General features: G+C 39.7%; 1 protein-coding gene across 4 annotated transcripts in view; it reads left to right on the forward strand.

The window, feature by feature from the left end:
* micu1 (mitochondrial calcium uptake 1) overlaps positions 1-17595 on the forward strand; it is a 40499-nt gene extending 22904 nt beyond the window's left edge. For 2 of the 4 annotated variants that reach the window (XM_008429960.2, XM_008429963.2), the window contains 8 exons: positions 3305-3310; positions 4007-4121; positions 6198-6280; positions 6638-6838; positions 9057-9194; positions 11932-12040; positions 15129-15218; positions 16883-17595. In XM_008429960.2, the coding sequence (XP_008428182.1) occupies positions 3305-3310; positions 4007-4121; positions 6198-6280; positions 6638-6838; positions 9057-9194; positions 11932-12040; positions 15129-15218; positions 16883-17043 (903 nt within the window). In that variant the 3' untranslated portion in view covers positions 17044-17595. The remainder of the gene's footprint in view (positions 1-3304; positions 3311-4006; positions 4122-6197; positions 6281-6637; positions 6839-9056; positions 9195-11931; positions 12041-15128; positions 15219-16882) is intronic. The other 2 variants (XM_008429961.2, XM_008429964.2) reach the window with 1 other exon arrangement.
* Positions 17596-20938: the final 3343 nt, after the last annotated feature.

The following is a 20938-nucleotide window of genomic DNA, read 5'->3' on the forward strand; positions in this document are numbered from 1 at the left end:
ATGCACATTGAAGGCCAACTTTAAGCAGCCATTGGCATCCTATCCAGATGCCCTGGTGTGCAGTAAAGGTGGAGTCTGACAGCCTCATTTTCTAGTATGACATCAATGTGGCGAATGTCATATGTAAATCCTAAGACATTCATCCAGTCTCACATGAGCCTCGTTTGTTTCTTTCCTTTTCCTCTTGAATCTTGATCGGATGGGGCCTAATGTGCTGACATTCAGTGGAAAGATTAGACCCGACCAAACCTTTCACCCTCTCTGTGTGTCTATATGACAGCAGTACATTTCACTGTCCAACCTCCAGCAGAGCTCAGAGTTCAGCCAACAGCTCTGTCAGCACTATGTTTCTGCCTCATCTCACATGCTAGTGGGCCAGCTCAGTTATTCATCTGTGTGCAGCTGGTGGACTTGGCTATAACTTAGCTGGCATGTGAAGAGATGTATGACGCGCATCACCATCCCTGAGGATTTATTCAGACAGCAAACAATCAAAAATGACACTGACACACCGAGTTTCTACAGTAATTTATCAGCTCTTTCAGTCATTTTAGTATCAGTGGCTGTAAAAGAAAACAAAAAACTCAGGGTTAGATTTTGGCAAAACTGTAATAATTACAGTATCATATTGAATTTTTGTGTTCTAGAGCCTCGTTTTTTCACAGCAACAATGCTTTGAATTTAAGGGTTGCTTTCCAAAATTTCCCTTGCTAACTCTCTAGTTTGCTAAATATGACGACAATCAACCAAAAGGCTTTAGGACTATGTGTTGCAAATGGATCAGACCAAATAGAAATAACTGATGCATGTGAGCCAGGCAGCCTTGTCACCACTGAAGGAACGAGTCCAGTTTCATAGCAGCAAATTCTGAATAAAAATACCAATCCAGTAGATGAAATGAACTTTAAAGAAGTTCATTCAGCAGTTAGAGGTGAATTCTCACTATTATTTTTAGTCCAGTTCCACTATGAAACGCTGGAAAGCATCTTTACATTTACTGCTGCATAATGACGCTTTCATGTAGCTTGCCGATGATAAATATGATTCATGGTTTGATGTGTGTTCAATGCTCTCTGTGTAAGAGAGAGAATAGACTGACTCCAGATTGGGATCTTAAAAGGAAAGGAAAAAGGAAGATCTGTGAGAGTTTAGTTTGTTTGGCCCTGAACTGGTCCAAGATTTCTTATTTTACCATATAAATATGCCATTTTTCTCCTTCTCTTTGGTCTTTATAGCATTTGCTTTTTGTCAAGGTGAGTCAGGCTGTTCTGTGGGGCTGTTTTTGTCCTTGACTCAGGTCAGGGGAAAGTAAGCCATTATATTTAATGTGCTCTGTGCCTCAGTTCTGATAATGGCAATAATAACAAGGCCCAGTGTGTCTCTGGGTATTTGTGGCTGTATGTAGGATACCTTTCTACCGGAGCAATGCTTGTTTGTTTGCCCTTTTGGTTTTTTGGTCTGGCATTAACACACAAACCGAGACGGCTTCCTTTCAGTTCCTTTATTACAAATCCAAGCTCTTTCTGCTCTTCCTGGTTTTACTCCTTTCTGAATTGTTCTCTGTGTCTGCGACCTTTAGGACATCTGATATATTTCTCTTTTATTCTCCATCAGATGCAAGCACCGCTCCAATGATAACATTCTTTCTCTTCCCTCCTGTTTGCTCCCACACTCCCTCCTCCTCTTCCTCCAATATGGCTAATGTAGATGGCATTAATAATACATGTCACAGTAAAATCTACTCTTTTATGTCCCTGCATTGCTGACTTGCCAGAGTCAGACTGGACTTAAATTAAGGGTTTATTTTTGTTAACTGTAATTTGATTGTCTTTAGCAGCCACTGTGCATTCTGTATGTTATGAGGAGGGAGTTGGTTCTTGGCGACAGACTGTGAATGAATTATTATGCGGCGGACGGGGCACCACTCAATTTTAAGCATTTATTTATGTTTTTTCTAAAGGGCTGAAAGTGGGGATGTGGGGTTTGCATTATCCAGGATTTAATCAAAATTCAACTTGGGAAATAATACTGATTAGTGCTTCATCACTTTGATTTACTTCAGATGAAACAGACATGCAGTGCTGAGCTATTTATTTCCACATTACCGATCATATATTATTATATTTAATGTGCTTTTATATGGTAGACGGACACAAAGTAGTGCATCACTGTGAAGCGGAGGGAAAAGGATCCATGATTTATCACTGTTCACAAAACAATATATTAAATAATATGAAAAACACCTGTTAACATCAATTGAGTCATGTCAGCAAAATCGCAATTATATTAAGCTCTGGCCTTTAGATAGGCCCTTCTAATGTTTGGAAGCTTCTCCACACCTACCTACCTCCCAAATCCATGTGATGTGTTCCTTGGCCCTAATAATGATGCTGTTTGTTCTCTAACAAAACACTGAGCACTTCACATTACAGCTGTAATTATACTAAGGTTAAATTACACACAAGCTAATTCTAACTACTAATTAGAGGACTTCTGATGGCTGTTGTTTGCAATTGATCTTATTTAAGGGCATGTATCTGTTAAGGTGGCTAAATGGAAACAAATGAAACACCTTTTGCAAAACATAAAAAAAAAAATATTTTCCTTCTGCTTCACAATTACATTACATATTTGCATAAAATCCAAATAAAATACATTGAAATTTGTTGTTGTATCTATGGATGCACTGATGTGAAAATTTGGGTCCATGTTGACATTCGAGATTAAAACTGCTGTAATGGCCGACAACTGATTTTTAATCCTTTTGACATCTTGAAATGAAACTACCACACCACTGACTTCACCACTGCTTCTTTGCTTCAGTTAAATTCCCCCACAATCCTTTGCTGCATCACTGACATGATCAACTTCCCCTTTCCCCTCTAAAAACAAATGAAAACAAGATGGAAATAAATATAAGTTTATTTCCAGTTTTATTTATCCCAGATACAATATATATATATATAAAAAGACTAATATCCACTGACAGCTGTAACATTACTAAATGTGAAGAAATTCTTCACAAACCTGCTTATTCTAAAAAAAGCGGATTAGGGATTTTTCTGACTCTCCCATCATATTTCAGCTCCATCAGGATGAAACATTTTTAAACGCCTAACTTTGAGTGGCCTCCACCAGCGCTCTTGTATTGTTACGATGATGTCTGATGGTTTCTGTGTGACTCTGTGAATGCCACATGCGTGTTTTTGTCATCCAAGGCCCTGCTGAACACAGCAGAGGCCACAATGTTCTCTAACAGTTGTTTGTCCTCCCTCCTCCTCCTCTGAAATGGACCCGTTTGCAGACGGAGGTAACTCCACGAGGGCTCAGCGTGGCCCCACATCCTTCCACCCACCGCACCCTGCCGTCACTCCTCCACTAGGCATGCTCTGTCCTTCTGTGTGGTGGAGCGTCCCACTTCTGTCTTTCAAGTCTTTCTCTGAGTGTGTGCATGTTAATAAAGGACTTTCATGCAACGCTGTTAATACACACACACACACGCTGACTGGAAAACATCAGGTCAGCTGAGCATCTCTGTGTGTAGGGAGTTAAATTAACATGTTTTCTGTTTGAGTTGGGTTTCAGAGATGGTTAATTAAAACTGTGTGTTTGTGCTACAGTCTCTCATGATGTTTCCCCCTGTTTTTAATGTCACCTTCACACTGTGAGTAAAGCCTCTGGTGGTTAATGTGTCTCCAACCTGACCTGACCACTCACTAATTGTTTTTCAATGTCGCCCTCACCCATCTGAATGGCTTCACGTGTATGCAGCAGTTGCATGACTCCTGTCATAACCCATCTGGGTATAATCAACCCTTATGTGCATTGTGACTTTTTTTTTTCGATATGTGCGTGGGGAAAAAAATAACAATGCTTATGTGTCCATTGCGTACTGTACATCCTCTCTGTTTCAACTCTGAAACACACCGTCGTTGCAGAATCTGTAAAGTTTGTGCTGTTTGTAACTTTTTCCCCCCTTTTTTTCTGTCCTGACCTGGATGAGCAGAAAATTGCCCAGGAGAGAGAGAAGTTTGCAGATGAGGACAGCATATTTTACACATTAGGAGAATGTGGCCTTATCTCCTTCTCTGACTACATTTTTCTCACTACAGTGCTGTCCAGTAAGTATAATCTGTTCACATTGCCTGTGGGTGACAAGTTCGCAGAGGACAAGTATTCATTCCCTGCTGTCTTTTATACATTTTGCCAAGTTCCAACCACAGATTTTCATGTACTTTATTAGAATTTGTGCATAAATTAGGTAATAAATAATTCTGTAAGAGAATAACAAGGTTCAAATTTAAGTATCTGAAAAGTGTGACACACCTTTTCAGTCCTTTTTACTCTGATATCCCTACAAACATTGCATCTACCTGCCTCAAACGATGTGACACAGCAAATGTGACAAAGAACATTTTGTGGTCAGATGAGATGAAAATTGAGTTTTTCAGTCTGTTCGTTGTTTGTATGTGGGAGAAAAAAAATAACTGAACACTTCACATTGAAGCCACTATCCCAATGTGGAAGGTTAGTAGTGGCAGCATTGTGCTGTGGGAATATTCTCCTTCAGGAGAAACAAGGAAGCTGTTCAGACGTGATGAGAAGCTGGATACAGGACGATGCTGGGAAAAAACCTGACACTTCAGATTCACCTCGTCTAGCATGTTAAATATAAAAAATGGCCTAGTCACAGTCCAACCTAAATCCAGTGGAGAATCTTTGGTGATTCTTGATAAATGTACTCTATCTAAGCAAGCTGAAATTAACTTGTTTTCATTCTATACTTTTCAGATTTTAAGTTATTGCATGCAGGGGAATTGAATGCACTGTAGATTATTTAGGGGTCTGAAAACAAAAAGCATGCCACACTTCAGATTCCTGTTTACAAAAAAAGAGTGTAAATCACCTCCTTCTTCACATTCATGCCCTAATAAAATGTTGCTCAGGCATAAAATCCCAAATACATACATTGATGTTTCTGGTTGCAATGGAGCAAAATGTGAAAAGGTTAAAAGTGTGTCAATACTTTTGCACGGCGCTGCATCTTTTCTGCTTCTATAATGCAGCAGAAGAGACTCGTTATGAAAGCTGACCTTTTCCAGTAAGATGATGTTAGTTTGGTCAGCTCTGTTTGCGTTGTATAACCTCTTCCTCTGTCAGGTTTCCTGTGCGCTCGGCTTGACAGTTTCTTTAAAATTAGCAGCTGAATCAAACAGAAACTGAAGTTGCACGATAATGTTTCTGCTCCTGAGTATTTCAGCTAATAGTAGTAGTAAAAATTTGACGTCCATCCCTCCTCTTGAAGGTTGTTAAATTTACATTTGTAGTTTAGCTAGTTCATTTATTATAATCCGTTTGTATGAAGAATGTTTGTATGAAGGCTGAGTAATTTTTAAGGAGAAATGCGAGGAACCGGACAGGTTGTAATCCATTTTATATACAAATGTAGACCTGTGGGGGCTGCTTTTTGCAAAAATGTGTTCCATCTTAGTCATTCATATTAAATAAGTCAAATCTATCCTTTAAATCTACAGACTTAAATTACATTCAGTTGTTTCATATCTGTAGGATTTCTGTGCAAAGCAGCAGTTGTCTGCTAAAGGTCAGATTATAAACCACCTTAGGGAGAGCGGGGGGGTGGGGTGGGGTCTGCTTAGGGCTCAAATGCATCTAGAGTCCCACAGGATCCCTGTTAAGATGCTGAAATCGTTTACCTGGGTGTTCATCTTGGCTTATGCACCATAGTTCAAACCAATCAGCTTCCTGGTAGCTGCAGGTTCATTTTACATGTGGGAATTGGTGACCTGAGAGGCTGTGATGCTGCAGCAACATAAGTAATGTTAGGAAATGAAAACATTAAATGCTTAGAGGATTTGAAAGCAGTCACCCAGTACGTTTTCTTCAATATGTCGTATAACACAATATATCTGTAAGGAGCAAACATTTTTCTCAGCGCTGTATGTTGCAGCAGCACCACTGCCGGCAGACGGAGAGGTTAATTGTGCCGTTTTTGTTTGGTGCTCAGAGGAATGTTTATTGTCTGTATGTTTGACCCGAAGCCCATCCCCAGTGGTGTGATCACACAAGCTGCTCTGTAGTAAATATGTCATTACTTTTTGCCTCTCCTCTCTTCATATTGTGCCGCGCTGATTTAAGAGCGTATCTCTTTTTGTGTCTTTGTGTTCTGCCGTGTCCAGCTCCCCAGAGAAACTTTGAGATTGCTTTCAAGATGTTTGACCTGAACGGCGATGGAGAAGTGGACCTGGAGGAGTTTGAACAGGTCAGACTGTTAACAGCAGAAGAAATGGGAAACGTTTGAATACTCGGCAAAAATGGTCAAATTTGAACTGTAAAACACTGAGATGGAATAGAGATGGGACCGATCTCCAGTAAAATTAAGTTCTCAAGTAAAATTAATTTATAAATGAATAAATTAGAGGAATTATGTGCTATAAGTCAGCGTCTGTACCCAGATTTCTGCAAGATATTTTTACAGTGTCGTCTGCTTCTGTTTTTTTAGACAGTATAGATTCTTATCACTAAAGGATTTAAAACAAAAATCCACCAGCTCCTACCCCCCCAACTGATTCCTCAGTGCGTCTGCAGCCTTGTATCATGTGACATCTTTCGTGTTCAGGTCCAGAGCATCATTCGATCCCAGACCAGCATGGGCATGCGGCACCGTGACCGCTCCACCACAGGAAACACTCTAAAGACGGCCGGCTGCAGCTCTGCTCTCACCACTTATTTCTTTGGAGAGGACCTGAAGGGGAAGCTCACTATTGGCAGCTTCCTGGAGTTTCAGAGGAAACTGCAACACGATGTGCTCAAACTAGAGGTAATAAAAAAGGAAATTAAAGCCATAGCTTTGATGTATCAATAAAATTTGCTCCAGGTTTATCTGTTTTTTATCAGTAACTGCACACCGGCTCCTTGTAGACACTGACAGTGATGTATAACTGTGATATTTCTGTTGAGCATATCCAGTAAGATTTACTCACCAAACGTTTTTGTGCCTGTTGGGTATCTTACAGTTTCTCTGAAAAGTTTACACATTCAGCTGATCTAGTGCAATTTTTTTTTACATTTGCTCATCTGCATCCCAAAGAGAACTAGAAATTAAAGTTTAAAACACCAATAAGTTTTGACTAAAGCCTTTAATTGCCAGCTGTAGATATGAAGATGGATTTCAGTTTTTAGCACCTTATCAATCCCAAGCTGGATTCTCGATCAGGGGTCTGCAAAAAATATATATATACATTTTTGCCTTCAATCCAGCTAAATAAAACCTGCTTAGAGCCACAAATGTTATCTGACATTTTGAATAAAGATAACTACTATTGAAGATTTAGATCATATAAGGAGCCAACCTTTTATTCTTATTTTTGTTTTTTAAGAAAAATATAAAACTGTAGGTGGAAAGAGGAAAGTTACATTTTGTTTTATGACATGTTCATATTGTTTTGAAAAAATATGTAAAAAAATGTGCATAATTTCCAGAGGCAAATTACAATAATCCCAAGGAATTTTGTCTTCTGGTTCAGTTTTTACATATCTGAGTCATGAGGCTGAAACTGGAGTTTTTTTTTTTTTTTAATGGTTGGGTTTAATTTAAAAAAAAAAAGTGTGATCATTTTGTCATTTTAAAATCTGTAATGTATTTTTTCCGATTAAAAGAATGTCTAGAAATTATGTAAAAAAAAAATTTATATTCAAAATTTGAACCTGCACTGCATCAGAACCTTTGTGTTCAACAAAGTTTTAATGTTTAAGCAGCAAAGCACCAAAGAAAACCAGTGCATTTCCCTGGCAGCACTATAGTTAGAGCAATAACAGGCAATCAGTGCTGGCCATGCATGCATGCTGTCAACATTTCGAGCGCCCAGACTGATGAACAAACAGCGAGTGAAATTACAAACCCGAGACTGACATGTTTCCAATAGATTCAGACATAGTTTTCTCAGCCCTGGTAGACTGGTTTTGTTTGGGGATTAAATTAATTGGCTGACTTCAGTGTTCAAAAGCTTTCAGTCCATGTCAGGTTTTCTGTTGGTTGGTGGTTTCCCAAAACGTCAAAGTAATAATAAGAGACGAGGAAGAGGAAAACGAGCGACGTGACATTTTCTGTACACTCTATAGTAGTACTATATCACAAATGATGCTGAAACGATTAGTGGGATTAATCGAGATGAATCAATTATTGAAATGATGATAGTTTTAGCTTCACCTGGTGCATATTTCTTTTCAGGCAAAAGGGAAAATCTTCTTATGAAACTTGCTATTTTTAGGCTCATATTTTATCAGCTTATTCAATTGAATCAAATTTCTTAATTTCTTGGTTTGTTGCTGTCATTTTTTATCAAAACAGGTCTCTCATTGAGTCAACTTGTATAAATACAGGTCACATAAAAATATTCACTGGGAAGACTATTAACTGAATTATTTGGTTTTTTTTTTGTTTTTTTTTTGCATTTTTAATGTATTTCTAATATTGTATTAAAAAAAAGCTTAAGAGGGTAAATGAAAAATCAGTAGAACGTGCCAGCTTGTTTGATTAATAATCAATAAAATAATCATTATTTGCATTCCTAAGGTACTGACAATTTCTGACCTGATTGTTTTACTAAAACTAAAATTACAGAAGGACAACATTTTATCTATAGCTAGGCTACCAGGATGCTTTTAAAATTGACCAGGTTCCTGGTCTCTTTTCCTTTAAGGAAGCTTTTCTGGCTACATGAACAGCAGCTTAATAATGCCAGAAGTGCAGCAAATTTCCAGAGGTCATCACATCCAGAGGCGAACATGAGAGAGAGCATTTAGGCTGTCAAACAGCATCAAATCGCACCCGGCTCCCCCCAAAAAACACTGTTAAGTCATCCAGTGAAACATGGTTAGCATAAAGCACATTCAGCTTTAATGTCTCTAAACAAGATTCAACTTGAAGCCCGACTCCAGTGTTTACTGTTCCCCGTCCTCGCCCCACGCCATCCTGCTCATAGTAATCTGTCAGTCCCTCTGGGGAACGCTCACTTCCTATCTGTCTGTCTCCACAGTTTGAGAGGAACGACCCGATGGACGGCAGGATCACGGAGAGGCAGTTTGGAGGGATGCTGCTGGCGTACAGCGGCGTCCAGTCACGGAAACTCAAGCAGATGCAGAAGGGCTTGAAGAAGATGTTTAAGGATGCACAGGTGGAGCCGTGTTTTTGTTTATCTGCAGTCAGAGATAATCAGGTTTATTGTACTGTATTGTGGATGAATCTCATAATTTCGCCAAATCCATGAATTGAAAACTGCCACACAACATCAACGTCACCATCCACATTGAGGCAAGCTTCACATCGCAATGGTTAGAAAAAACAAGTCCCTGCTTCAGAATTGATACCTTCAAGACAAATTAGTTCACAGAAAAAACAATTAACAGTCGAGACAAAAAACTAAATCTGAGGCTGTGTATTATTGTGGCCCAGGCATTAGAGAAAACCAACTATAAATTCAAACTCAAGTTTCTTCTTGGCTTTTTCACCCAACGAGGCAGTTCAGAAGCGTCGTCAACCAAAATTGACGATGCATGTCTGCAAACGTCTCACCTGAACTCTCCTGGATTTAACAATATTTGACAAACCTAAAAAAAACATTTAGAATCTTCTGCTTCTGGTCAGCCGTGTTTGTGAACGGCAAGGTAAAAAGTAAGGCATTGATAAGAAATGATAACACTTTCTATTCCAGTCGTTATCCACCTGATCAAAACTGTTTAGCTATGATCAAAGAAAGAGCTGTTGCTGCATAGAAAAAGCTAACATTTCATCCATCTTTGAGCTTCTCCGGGATCTCAGTCTCCACAGACTCCAACCGTTTCAGACTTTGTTCGACTCCTTTAATATTTCTCTTTCAGTCGCTTTCTTTTAGATTGATTTAAGTTGATGCTCCAGAAAGGAGGCTGTAACTTTTTTCACCGGCGCCAACTTTCTTCCACTGCTCCCAGACATATTTCTTCAAGCACTAAAAACAGGAAAGAATAGATGAAAATAAAAACAAATATGTGTTTTCTGTTTTGTATTTGCTTTCAAAATAGCTCCTCTGTAGTCTAATGAGCTCATCAGTCATATCAGTGAAATAGTGTCCGTGCGGTACAGGAGCTACTAGAAACTAAAGCTGGCAGACATCACAGTGAAATATTGAAAACCACATGCCAGAGAGAGGCAGGATGAGGCTTGTCTGATGGAGAAGTACAGAAATTATCTTAGAAAAAGGAACAAAGACAAAGCAATGTTCTGTGTTTTTAGCCTATCTGAACAAAAACTGCAAGATAAAAGCCTTTTATTTCAAAGAAAACATCCAAAACAGAGTAAAATCCGCTGAAACCCTTCAGGGAGTGGCTGTCGAACTTTGGGTCATTTCAAATAGTTTTTTTTAAGGTTCTGAGCCACAACCTTGTAGTTTCTGCTGGAAAGCTGGACATGTGAAAATATTTCATTATTAAATCCAAACAAACATCTAAAACCACAACATGACAACTAAAATATAGCTGGGATGTAGGGCTGAAACGAGTAATTAGATTAATCGTGATGAATTGATCACTGAAACGATCGTCAACTAATTTTGTAATCATTTAATTGTTAACTGGAGTATACAGATTTAAAAAGGCAATTTGAGCATTTTTAGGCAACAAAATATTTATTTCATTGTTTTCAAAATTTATTGAATTGTTTATGTGTATATTTTAATGTATTTCTGATAAAGTATTAAAAAAAATCTTAAGTGGTTAAAAGAAAAATTTGTAGAATGTGTAAATTGTTTAATCCGATTGATCGTCAGTTACTAAAATAATTATTTGCAGCCCTTTTAGGACGTAAAGCCCTCTTTCTTCTCTTTCAGGTCTATTTCTGGTTTCATATTAGTTCATACTCAGTGCAATGAGCCCCTCAGTCATTTCAGTGAAGTTTTACAGAGCATGATGAGGCATAACCTGATGGAGAAATTCAGCCATTATCTTAGAAAAAGGATCATAAACAGAGCAATCACCTGTATTATCAATATTACTGGCCATAAGAGACCGGCCTCCTTACTGGAGAATTACTTATGTTATGATAAGTCCAAGTTGAACTGTGAACCATGAAATGAACACTGTGTATCACCAAAATAAGCACAGTGAGACATGACGGTGGCGGCATTGTGATGTGGGCTTATTTGGTCACTTTTAAAGTTTTAAAGCTGAAAAATGGATTCAACTGTGAGCATCCAGACTAGAGATACCAGACTAGAGTTACAAAGGCAGCCAAAGTATACCCAGTTTATCTTCAGGCTCTGGTTTCATAATAGCTCCTCTTTAGTGTAATGAGCCCATCAGTCAGTTTAGTGAAGATATGGGAGGCATGATGAGGCATATTTGATGGAGAAGTGCAGCAATTATCGGAGAAAAAGCAGCATAAACAGAGCGGTCCTGCAGCTCATGAAAAAGATGAATCCTTGCTTTGTCTCCCTCTAAGGAGTTAAACATCACACAGCATCACTCCCCGTTTCTCCTCTTTCATCACTTGGCCTCTCTCATCCTGCTGTTTGGCGTTCAGATTTCCACTCACCCATAAAGTAAATATAAAATAAAGAAAACAGAAATATGTTGCTGAAAAGCAGCTGCTCGCTTTTCTTTGCAAATGAACTCGGGAGCAGCAGCTGTCTGGTGGTGATTCTGGGGGTTTGTGTTTGTATGCGTGTGTGTTTAACACCGTCTGTTCTCCTGTCCTTTCGCCGCGCGCTGATCATCCATGTGTGTCAAAAGCTTCTGCCCGCTTCCTCTTGTCATTTGTGTCACACTGCAGAGCTGCTCTCGGTTACGGTTGCAGATCTCATTGTGACAGTTTGTGGCAGGTTTTCTTCCTTTTTGGCCAGACTAAACTTTTTCCTTCCCTATTATTTTTTCTCTACACAGGGAATCACTTTTGAGGAGGTGGAGAATTTCTTTACCTTTCTAAAGAACGTGAACGATGTGGACACAGCACTTAGTTTCTACCACATGGCTGGAGCTTCAATAGATAAAGGTACGCCCTCTCTCGCTTTAACTGGTCTAACTGTTATCACTTTTACCCTCTGACATGTTGGAACCCTGCAAACCAAATCTACTTTCAGCTTGGCTTCGTTCCCACCCCTCACTCAGTTCTCTGTCATTCGTTTCTCCATCCATCCGTTTATCTACCACTTCTCTCTTTAAGACTGCAGCTGTGAGCACATCTAAATCCAGGACCTGCTTATGCACACATGACCGATGACATCCTGCAGTACAGGCTACTGACTCCCACCGACACATGGCGAGATCCTCATGGGTCGTTGCACAGTGGAGGGGGGAAGGTGCTGAGGCGTAAATACATGGTCTCCCTCAGAAAATACCAGGAGTATTCCTGCTAAGGATGTTTAAAAATTTAAAATAAATTCATCTCCTGTTGCATTTATTAATCTCACGCTTAGAAAATAGGAGTATATCCTTTAATCTGAGCATATTTATTTAGTGGAGGGTATACACCACATTACCACAATCCGTATAAAATAGATGTAACTGAAGCATTTTTAAATGGTATTCTTTGATCACAAATTCAATGTTTCTAGAAAGTTTCATCAACTTAAAATACAATGACTTCTTGTTTATCTACGGTCTAAACATGACCCGACACAGATGCCCCAATTTTTTCAAAACTTGGAAAAAGACACAATTTCATTCAGTTACGACAGCATGGCAGCAGAGCAGAAAGAGCAGGAGGACGTTCAAGCCTCATTTTTTCCATCGATCATATGGGAGAAGTTCAAATCCACGACTCGGTGTTTATACCCGGCTCTCTAACCGTATGATCAAAGATTTAAAGAGGAGCGGCAAAAGGAAGTGAGGTGCATTAGCAGTGCTTGCTAACAACTGATGGTTTCATCCAGGACATGTAACTGTAGAATATCTTCTCTGCTGCATTGAAATTGAGATGCTAGCTTGTCAGCAACAGTCTTCAGACAGAGGCTTCTTCAGATTTGTTGCAAGACTGACTGCTAGGGGAGGTCCTTCCTGCCCACAGCGTCACCTTCCACGGCGACTCTGAAGATACTTGGATGATACAAGTTACAACATTTAATTTCTCTTTGGGATACATAAAGTATTTTTTAATTGAAGCCTTTATTTTGCAGTAACAGAATTAAGAGAAGAAGCCATGACAAAGCAGCTTTTAAATGAGTAGCAGTACAGGAAAGACAGAGAGGAGGAGACCGCACCAAAATGCAGTGGTCACACTGACGTCAGGTTTTCAGATACATCACTATTAATCATACACATTCCTCTTGGGTTCACTACTCAGTTTGCTTTACCTGGAAACCTTTTTAAAATGCACTGCATCATGAACCCCGATGAAAAAAACATAAAAACCTGTGACCTCTGCCAGAAAACCAGGAATGGGTCATCAGTTGCTCTTTCCGCTGGATAATGATCCAAAACATATGTCCATATTTACATAGTTGGTTCACCGGACACAAAGCTAACCTTTCTCGGTCCTCAGACATAAATCCTGTAAAACTCGTGGCGAGCTGAAGAGAGGAGGGCAGCAGAAAGGATCGGAGAGGAATCATCCCTCTCTCTGTTTGCTCCACCTTGGGAAATCTTCAAGGAGAAGTGCTGTCCTGCTAACGTTAGGGTGCAAATATTTATAGCACCAGCGATTTTATTAGACCGTTATTTCCCGAGCGCTGGACGCTTAAAGCTTTTTCTTCAATTTTAGCAGAGTATCTAATCAGTGTGGAGGCTGAATTACTCATCACTGATTAGGTTATTTGAATTTCTCAACTTTTTTTTATTATTGAATGCTAATAAGAACAGTTTGACATCAGCGCCTGAGAATCTGCAGCTTTCTAATATGGAAACTGTTTGATGATTCATTGTCTCCTATTTTTATTGTCAGGAGACAATGAATAAACCTCCTTATGTTTTCTGTCTGCACATCTATTCACTGATGAAGCAGCAGCAGCTGCGTTAACGCGGTGAGGAATCGGCCCTGAGGTGCCACAGTTCGGACTCGCATTAACTCACCATCGTCTGTCTGAAACCATCAGCCTGCTGCCAGGCATGAGTCTGCAACTTATCTTCTCCCCTCTGCTGTCCACTCCAAAACCGACTCCCTGCTCTTCCCGCCTACAGGAGCTCTCGGATCGTTTGCTGCTTTTCTATATCTTTTTTTTTTCTCCCTGTTTCTCCTTTTTACTTTCATCTTTCCAATCTCACTCTCAAATCCAACGATTTCACACCCTTTCCCTGCTCTCTCTCTCGTATGTGGGCGTTAAGTGAGAAACTGCACAATAGCTCTCTGAAAGGTACAAAAGAAGGCCGCTAATGGGCTTCTTGGTGGGATTTGTCTCAGGGTTTTTTTTTTTCACCATTTGCTTTGACTTTTTTTTTCATTGTGATGGACCTTTTTCATAATTTTATTTCACTAATTACATTGACTTGCAGAAATATTAATTTCATGTGACAGACTAACACAAGCTAGTGCTGTTTCTTTCCTTTTCCAGGTGCAATGTCATTTACAAAAATGATGTTTTTATTGTTTTTTAAAAACTCAATACTGCTGTCTCAGTACTTTTAGGGTCGTTTACAGTTTACCTCTACAAACTTTGAACACTTATAGACTAAAATGTTTGTCCATTCTTTTTCACAGTTTTGCTAAAACTCAGTTAGATTTGACCTGCAATTTGTAATTCATCCCTCCATTCTACATTTGATTTTAGGCTTTGACCAGGCCACACAGTGTAATTGGTATAAACTCTCTTTCTGAGCTATATATATTGATATATTGAAAATTATGCATATTTTTTCTCACTTTATTTGATCAATCACATAATTGAAACTTCCTTTACAGTGGACCACATGCCAGTTTCTCATCAGCTTCTAATCGCAAACACCTTTTTCCCCTCACAGCCTCCATCTTTCTTTTCTCCCGTTACTCCACGCTCTTCCTCGTAGTCCTCCTCCTCCTCTCTCCTGTCTCTCTGCTGAATGGAAAAACCTGCCTAGTATTGATCCACTGCAGTTTGACTTGTGTACACAATGCTCTCCGTGTGAGCTCGCTCAGACCTTTGTTACTCTGAAATCTCTCCCCCTCTCAGTTACCATGAAGCAGGTGGCCCGCACCGTTGCCAAGGTGGAGCTGTCGGATCACGTGTGCGACGTCGTGTTTGCTCTCTTCGACTGCGACGGTAAGCACACGACAGTCTCGTTATCGTATCCCTCCACGGGAGATAATTAAACACAGCATATAGTCCCTGGAGATATGAAGAAACTGAAGTCGTCAGAGAATTCACACACCTTGAACTTGTCACATTTTAGTCACGTTACAGTGTTGGCGTATTTTAACTGGTAGCAGCTATCCAAATCAACCCTGTGTGGAAAAGTAACTGAATTAACTCTGATTAATTTTGGTTCAGTCTCACTTGCCACACCCTTTATTATGACCGGACCTGTAGATTCAACAATTATATCCGTTTTGATATCATGTAGTAGGCCAAAAGATCTCAAAAAGCAACACATCATACGTCAGTCTTAAGAAATTAACAGATGAGAAACACAGTAATTGACATCTAACAGTGTGGAAATGGGACTCCAGTGGAAGTCTTTATCCACAGAGAAAATATTTAAAAGCAGTGAACCTTCCCAGGAGTTGCAGTCTAACAAAATTTCTCCAAGCGTATCTCCAGATCTGCAGGGCCTCATTTTCCTCAGTCAAGTTCACTGTTCATGGTTTAACCATAAGAAAGATACTGAAGCAAAATGGCTCGCACGACACTTCCAAGATAGAATCCAGATTTGACCCAAAAGATTGCTACGGCCCATCTCTCATTCCCAACACTCTCTGGAAAATATCCTCCAGAGAAAAGTGGAACTTTGTTTAGGATTTGCATCCTGTTACTGCAGCTGGGATAAAAATATCACAAAAAAGGTGATTATAACAAGAGTCAAATATAGTGGAGGTTTGATGGTCTGCAGCTGCTCTGCTTCTTTGGGTCTTTGACCGCTTAAAATAAGTGATAAAACCATGAATTCTGATCAAATGCATAAAGTTTCTGAGTGAGAGAGAGAGAGAGCCGGCCTTCAGCTTAAACTCCTTTGGGTGATGCAGTTGGACAATGATCCAATGATCCAACATAAACAAACCAACAAACATTACAATTTTTAAGCGGCCTTAGTGTAAGTGTGGACTTAAATCCAACTGAGATGAAGCAGCCCGACCTCAAACAGACCGATCGTAGTTGAAACCCTTCAGTATTTTTGGAACAATTTTCTCTAAAGAGGGAAAAAATTTATCCTTTGTGAGAGAAAAGACTCATTGCCAGGTATCACAAATGCTTGATGGCAGTTTCTGTTGCCAAGGGTGATTGATGATAAATATCAGTGTAACAACAAAATTTTAGGAGTGAAGCAGCTCCTTATTGTTAACATTTTGATGAAAAGAAAATTGGTTTTAAAAATCTCGTTTGGCCAACCTGAGTCAGCGATTTGGTTGCCATGTCAGCCGCACGTGTTTTGAGTATGCCTCTACCCGCTATCTGGTCTCTGCTGGAGAACAGCATTCCCTGAGTATGATGCTCCGACCACCATGTTTCACTATAAGGCTGCAGTGTTCCGGATGTTATTTTTCCATTCATCATTTTGCAATTATTCACGACTTGCACGTTGCAGTTTGAATGTGACAAAATGTTGTGCTGTTCAAAGGGTGTGAATATTTTCCGTGTTGTATCGCCTCTAGAGTTGAGAAAATTGAAACTCCTCTCCCCCTCCTCTTACTTCCCCTTCCTTCATTATTTCATCACCTCCCTCCCCCTGTCCGTCTCCCCTCCTCTCCCTCCTCGTCTGCCTCCTCCAGGGAACGGGGAGCTTAGCAACAAGGAGTTCATCGCCATCATGAAGCAGCGGCTGATGCGTGGGTTGGAGAAACCCAAAGACATGGGCTTCACCCGGCTGGTGCGCGCCATGTGGAAGTGCGCCCAGGACACCGCCTGGGATTTCGCCGCTCCGAAGACGTAATGGACACCATTTCAGAGGCGTTTTGTGTGGCGAGAGACAAAGACGCTCTTGTTCAGGAGAATCGACATGAACTCAGTAAAGCTGCAGCTCTGAGGGCGATCATCAGTCATTACTGCATGCTGCTGTACTTCAAGCTATTAACCCACCGTGACTGAAACATCCTGAACGGCTCCTGCTCTTGTGCCTTTCTGAGGCATTGCATTGTACTTGTATTTTTCAGAATATTGCAAAGTTTCTGCTTATTTTTTTCCATATTCAAGCTTTTTAATTATCTGACTTAAAAACTTAAAAACACTAAAAGCAACTGTTTTTCTTTCCTTTTTGATTGCAATTAAGAGTAAAAGGGGAGTCAGTTTTGTTTTTACCCAGATATGTTTTTTCAGGACTGACACCGGCCGCTCAGTTTGTTTTGCACAAAGCAAATCAAGTCCCACAGCTTCTTCTATCTTAATATTCCTCACCAGTTTGTCGTCCAATAAAGAACATACTTCTTTTTCTCTAAAGATAAATCTTCAAAGAAAATCCGATTAAAGATTTTTTTCATAGTGAAAATGCGTCGTTCTTCTTTTCAATCTGAATTTTAGGGAAAGCTCAGTGAAGGATTAATGGCACCGATACCTGGAGTCATTCGTCATGCGTAATGGAGTGTACTATAACATGTTTATGTGAAATTTTGTATTTTGATCACATCTGCCAGCTCATACACTCAGAAACATAAAAGCGATGGATGTGTGTGTGGAAACAGTCAGCAGTTTTGTCTAATTGAAATGGAAAAGGATGGGCAGTCCTCTGCCTCTGCTGCCCATTAAAAGATTGTCCTGCAGCTTCCTCTCTCACACACACGCGCGCACACACACACACACACTGCACCATCGGCCTGAAACAAGCCGCTCTGCTCTCTCTCGCATGTTTTACCGCTGACAGGCGGAAGTGGTGCTCAGGAGTGATTGCTAGGCAGGAGATTAGGTTCAAGAACCTCTCATCATTATTATTCCTCTGCTGTTTTTTTCCATGAGTTTACGTCTGGAATCCCAATCACATTGAAATTAAAATGTTTCATTTCAAATTGTGTTCACTTCATGACATTTATTCCCAAAAATCGCTTTAGAGAAACTGATGTGCAAAAACTCCCAGAAATGGCAGCACACAGTCGCATCTGAAGAGTGAATGTCAAGAAGCCATTCATGTAAACCCTGAGCAAGGACGGTCGGTCAAGTTTCCCTGCTCACTAAAGCTGCATTCGGAGTCGGTGCCAGCCCAGCTCATTTGTGTAATTACATCATGTTCCTTCACATCAATAACCCCCTTATCTTTTCTCAGTGTGCACATTATTAATACTGTTTTTGAAATGCTAAGGGATTTTTAATTTACAATTAGGAAAATGTGTGACTCACCAGGCCGCCTGGTCTTCTCTCGAATTAATTAAAATACCACAACTGTTCTGTTACAAACACATTCTTATAAGAAAATTATTCAGATTTTAGAGCATTTGTTTTCAGGCCCCAGCCCTTTACTTCTGAGCTGCACTCCAGTTACCTTGGAAGTCGGAGATTAACGGGTACCAGATAGTGAAGAAGTCGAATTTCAAAATGGCGACGCCCATGTTTGTAGTACTTCTTACGTCATTTGAAGTTTCCATGAGCAAATACCACTTTTCATTTGTTTAGAGTTGCTGGCGCTGCATGTAACAAATATTTTACACGCGTTCTTACATGTGTCTTATAAAATGTATGTCCACCACAGCTAGCGTTGACGTCCGAAGCGGCCATATTGAAATGCAAAATCGGCTTTTAAAGGTCGTAACTAAGGGTAGTAGTTGGGAGTTTTTTTCCCACTGGGTATTTTGACTTCATAGGGCGTTTCAATTGATTTTTCCGGCTGGGAAATTGGCATTTCCTTGTTCCCAGTACAACTACTTAACATTATACCCATGAATATCATCCAGTGCTACCAATTAGCCTACCTTCAGATTCCACCTAATCGATAGAGTCCAGCTGTATTTAATTTAAGGTCGGCATATCTAGTTGTTTTATGAAGGGCTCATTGATTTGTTGTTGAACAAATGGCATCATGAAGACAAAAGGAAAGATCAGATATTAAAGGGTTTGATATGTTTAATGCTGGGTTTGGTAAACAACATTCCAAGCCTTGAGCATCTCAAAAACTGTCACCTGAACATAGAAATTGAATACCAAGTAACTCTGGAGGCACTGCTGGCAGCCAAAGCTCATGTGGGAGAATTGGTCAAACTCATGTAGGGTTATGATGATATGCTGGTCTCATGTGGTAGTGATAATAATGATCTTAATCGATTCTAAAAGTTATAGAAACGATTATTTTCACATTAAAGCAGAGTTAGGTTCTTGACCAGTCATCTAGCTTGATTCCATGAATACAAAACTTATTCTCTTAAATAACTGAGAACAACTGAGAACTGATAAAGCACCACATTTCACAACTATTCCTGTCTGAACTTGCCAAGATCTTACTTTTAACACTGAAATTTTCCCACTTATATGCTTATGCTTTGTGTGGGCAATGAGTGACAGGATCTGCCAACATAATTGTGGATTTCCCACTGTGGTGCTGTAAAACACTCAGCTGCACCCAAAATTAAACATCCTGGAGGGAGAACCGTCAAGATGTCCATGTTTTCATGACAGCAGAGCCCCATCATCAGAAATGACAAATATAATGAGAAAATGAAGCTGATGAGAATTAAACCCTTTTTATATCTGGCTTAAATTGTAATCTAGTGTTAAATTCTGATTTAAGGTTGAAAAAAATGCAGCTAAGGTGCTAATATTCTGACTGATAGCACCTGTAAATGTCATGGAGACCCAGTCAAATTATTCGTTTTACTAAAGTGAAATGCTAAAGGAGCACTGTCACATGTTGACAGGCTTGTTAGTGAGAGAGAAACCAGACATTTTTTTGGTTTCTGGACCCAGAAACCCACTCAGAGCTTCTCCATGGCATCCAGTAACAGAGTTCATACTGTACTCTCTGTTCCACATGTAAACAGAAACACAGAAGTGCTTTGCTGCCACCTGGAGGCTCCGATGGAAACAAACTCAAACGGTTGCTTTTGATGACCTAAAATTATTTTGTACTTTCTCCATGAAAACCTTTGGTTTTTATTTTAGTTTAAGACTATAGAATACACACATTTAATGTTCCCTGCAAAACTATTTATACTTTTTGACATGTTTCACATTTTGTCAAGTCACAGCCACACTTTTTCATGAAATTTTATGTCATATCACAAAATGGTGCATAACCTCAAAATGGAAGGAAACTTATACTTTGCACAAAGATATTTTGTAGCAGTAACAGCTGCAACTCTTCTCTAGACATCTGGAGGATGAAATATTTCCCACAGATTTTCAAATGAATATAGGTCTGGACTTGCTTTGATAAACCATTGTGTTGTAGTTCTGGTTGTTTTAGTGGTATTCTTCTGCTAGCAGGTGAATCTCCTCTGCATCTCAAGTCTTTTGCAACCATTATGTTTTTGCAAAGTAACCACTATTTAATCCAATTCATCTTCTCTGTTCCCGATAAAGACAATTCACACAACCAGGGGCGGATCTAGAAAAATATCTGGGGTGGCAAGAGAGGGGCAGGGATTTTTTCAGGGGTGGCAGCATATGCCTATATCCCTTCTCTCTTGGTCTCTCTCTCTCTCATCCTCTGAGCTCGGTCCTCTACCAGAGGCCTGGGAGTTTGAGGGTTCTGGGCAGTATCTTGGCTTACATATTCTTACTTAAATTAGGCTTGTATGCTTTACTCAAGTCTCACTAAATTGTTTATTCAACTCAAGTAATGTGAGTAATGTACATGTTTGCCCTGAGAAAAGTACAGGATTACGTTATTTTGAGTAAACTGGATTTGA

The sequence above is a fragment of the Poecilia reticulata genome, linkage group LG15, assembly GCF_000633615.1.
Source record: "Poecilia reticulata strain Guanapo linkage group LG15, Guppy_female_1.0+MT, whole genome shotgun sequence".
In the NCBI taxonomy this organism is placed as follows: Eukaryota; Metazoa; Chordata; class Actinopteri; order Cyprinodontiformes; family Poeciliidae; genus Poecilia; species Poecilia reticulata.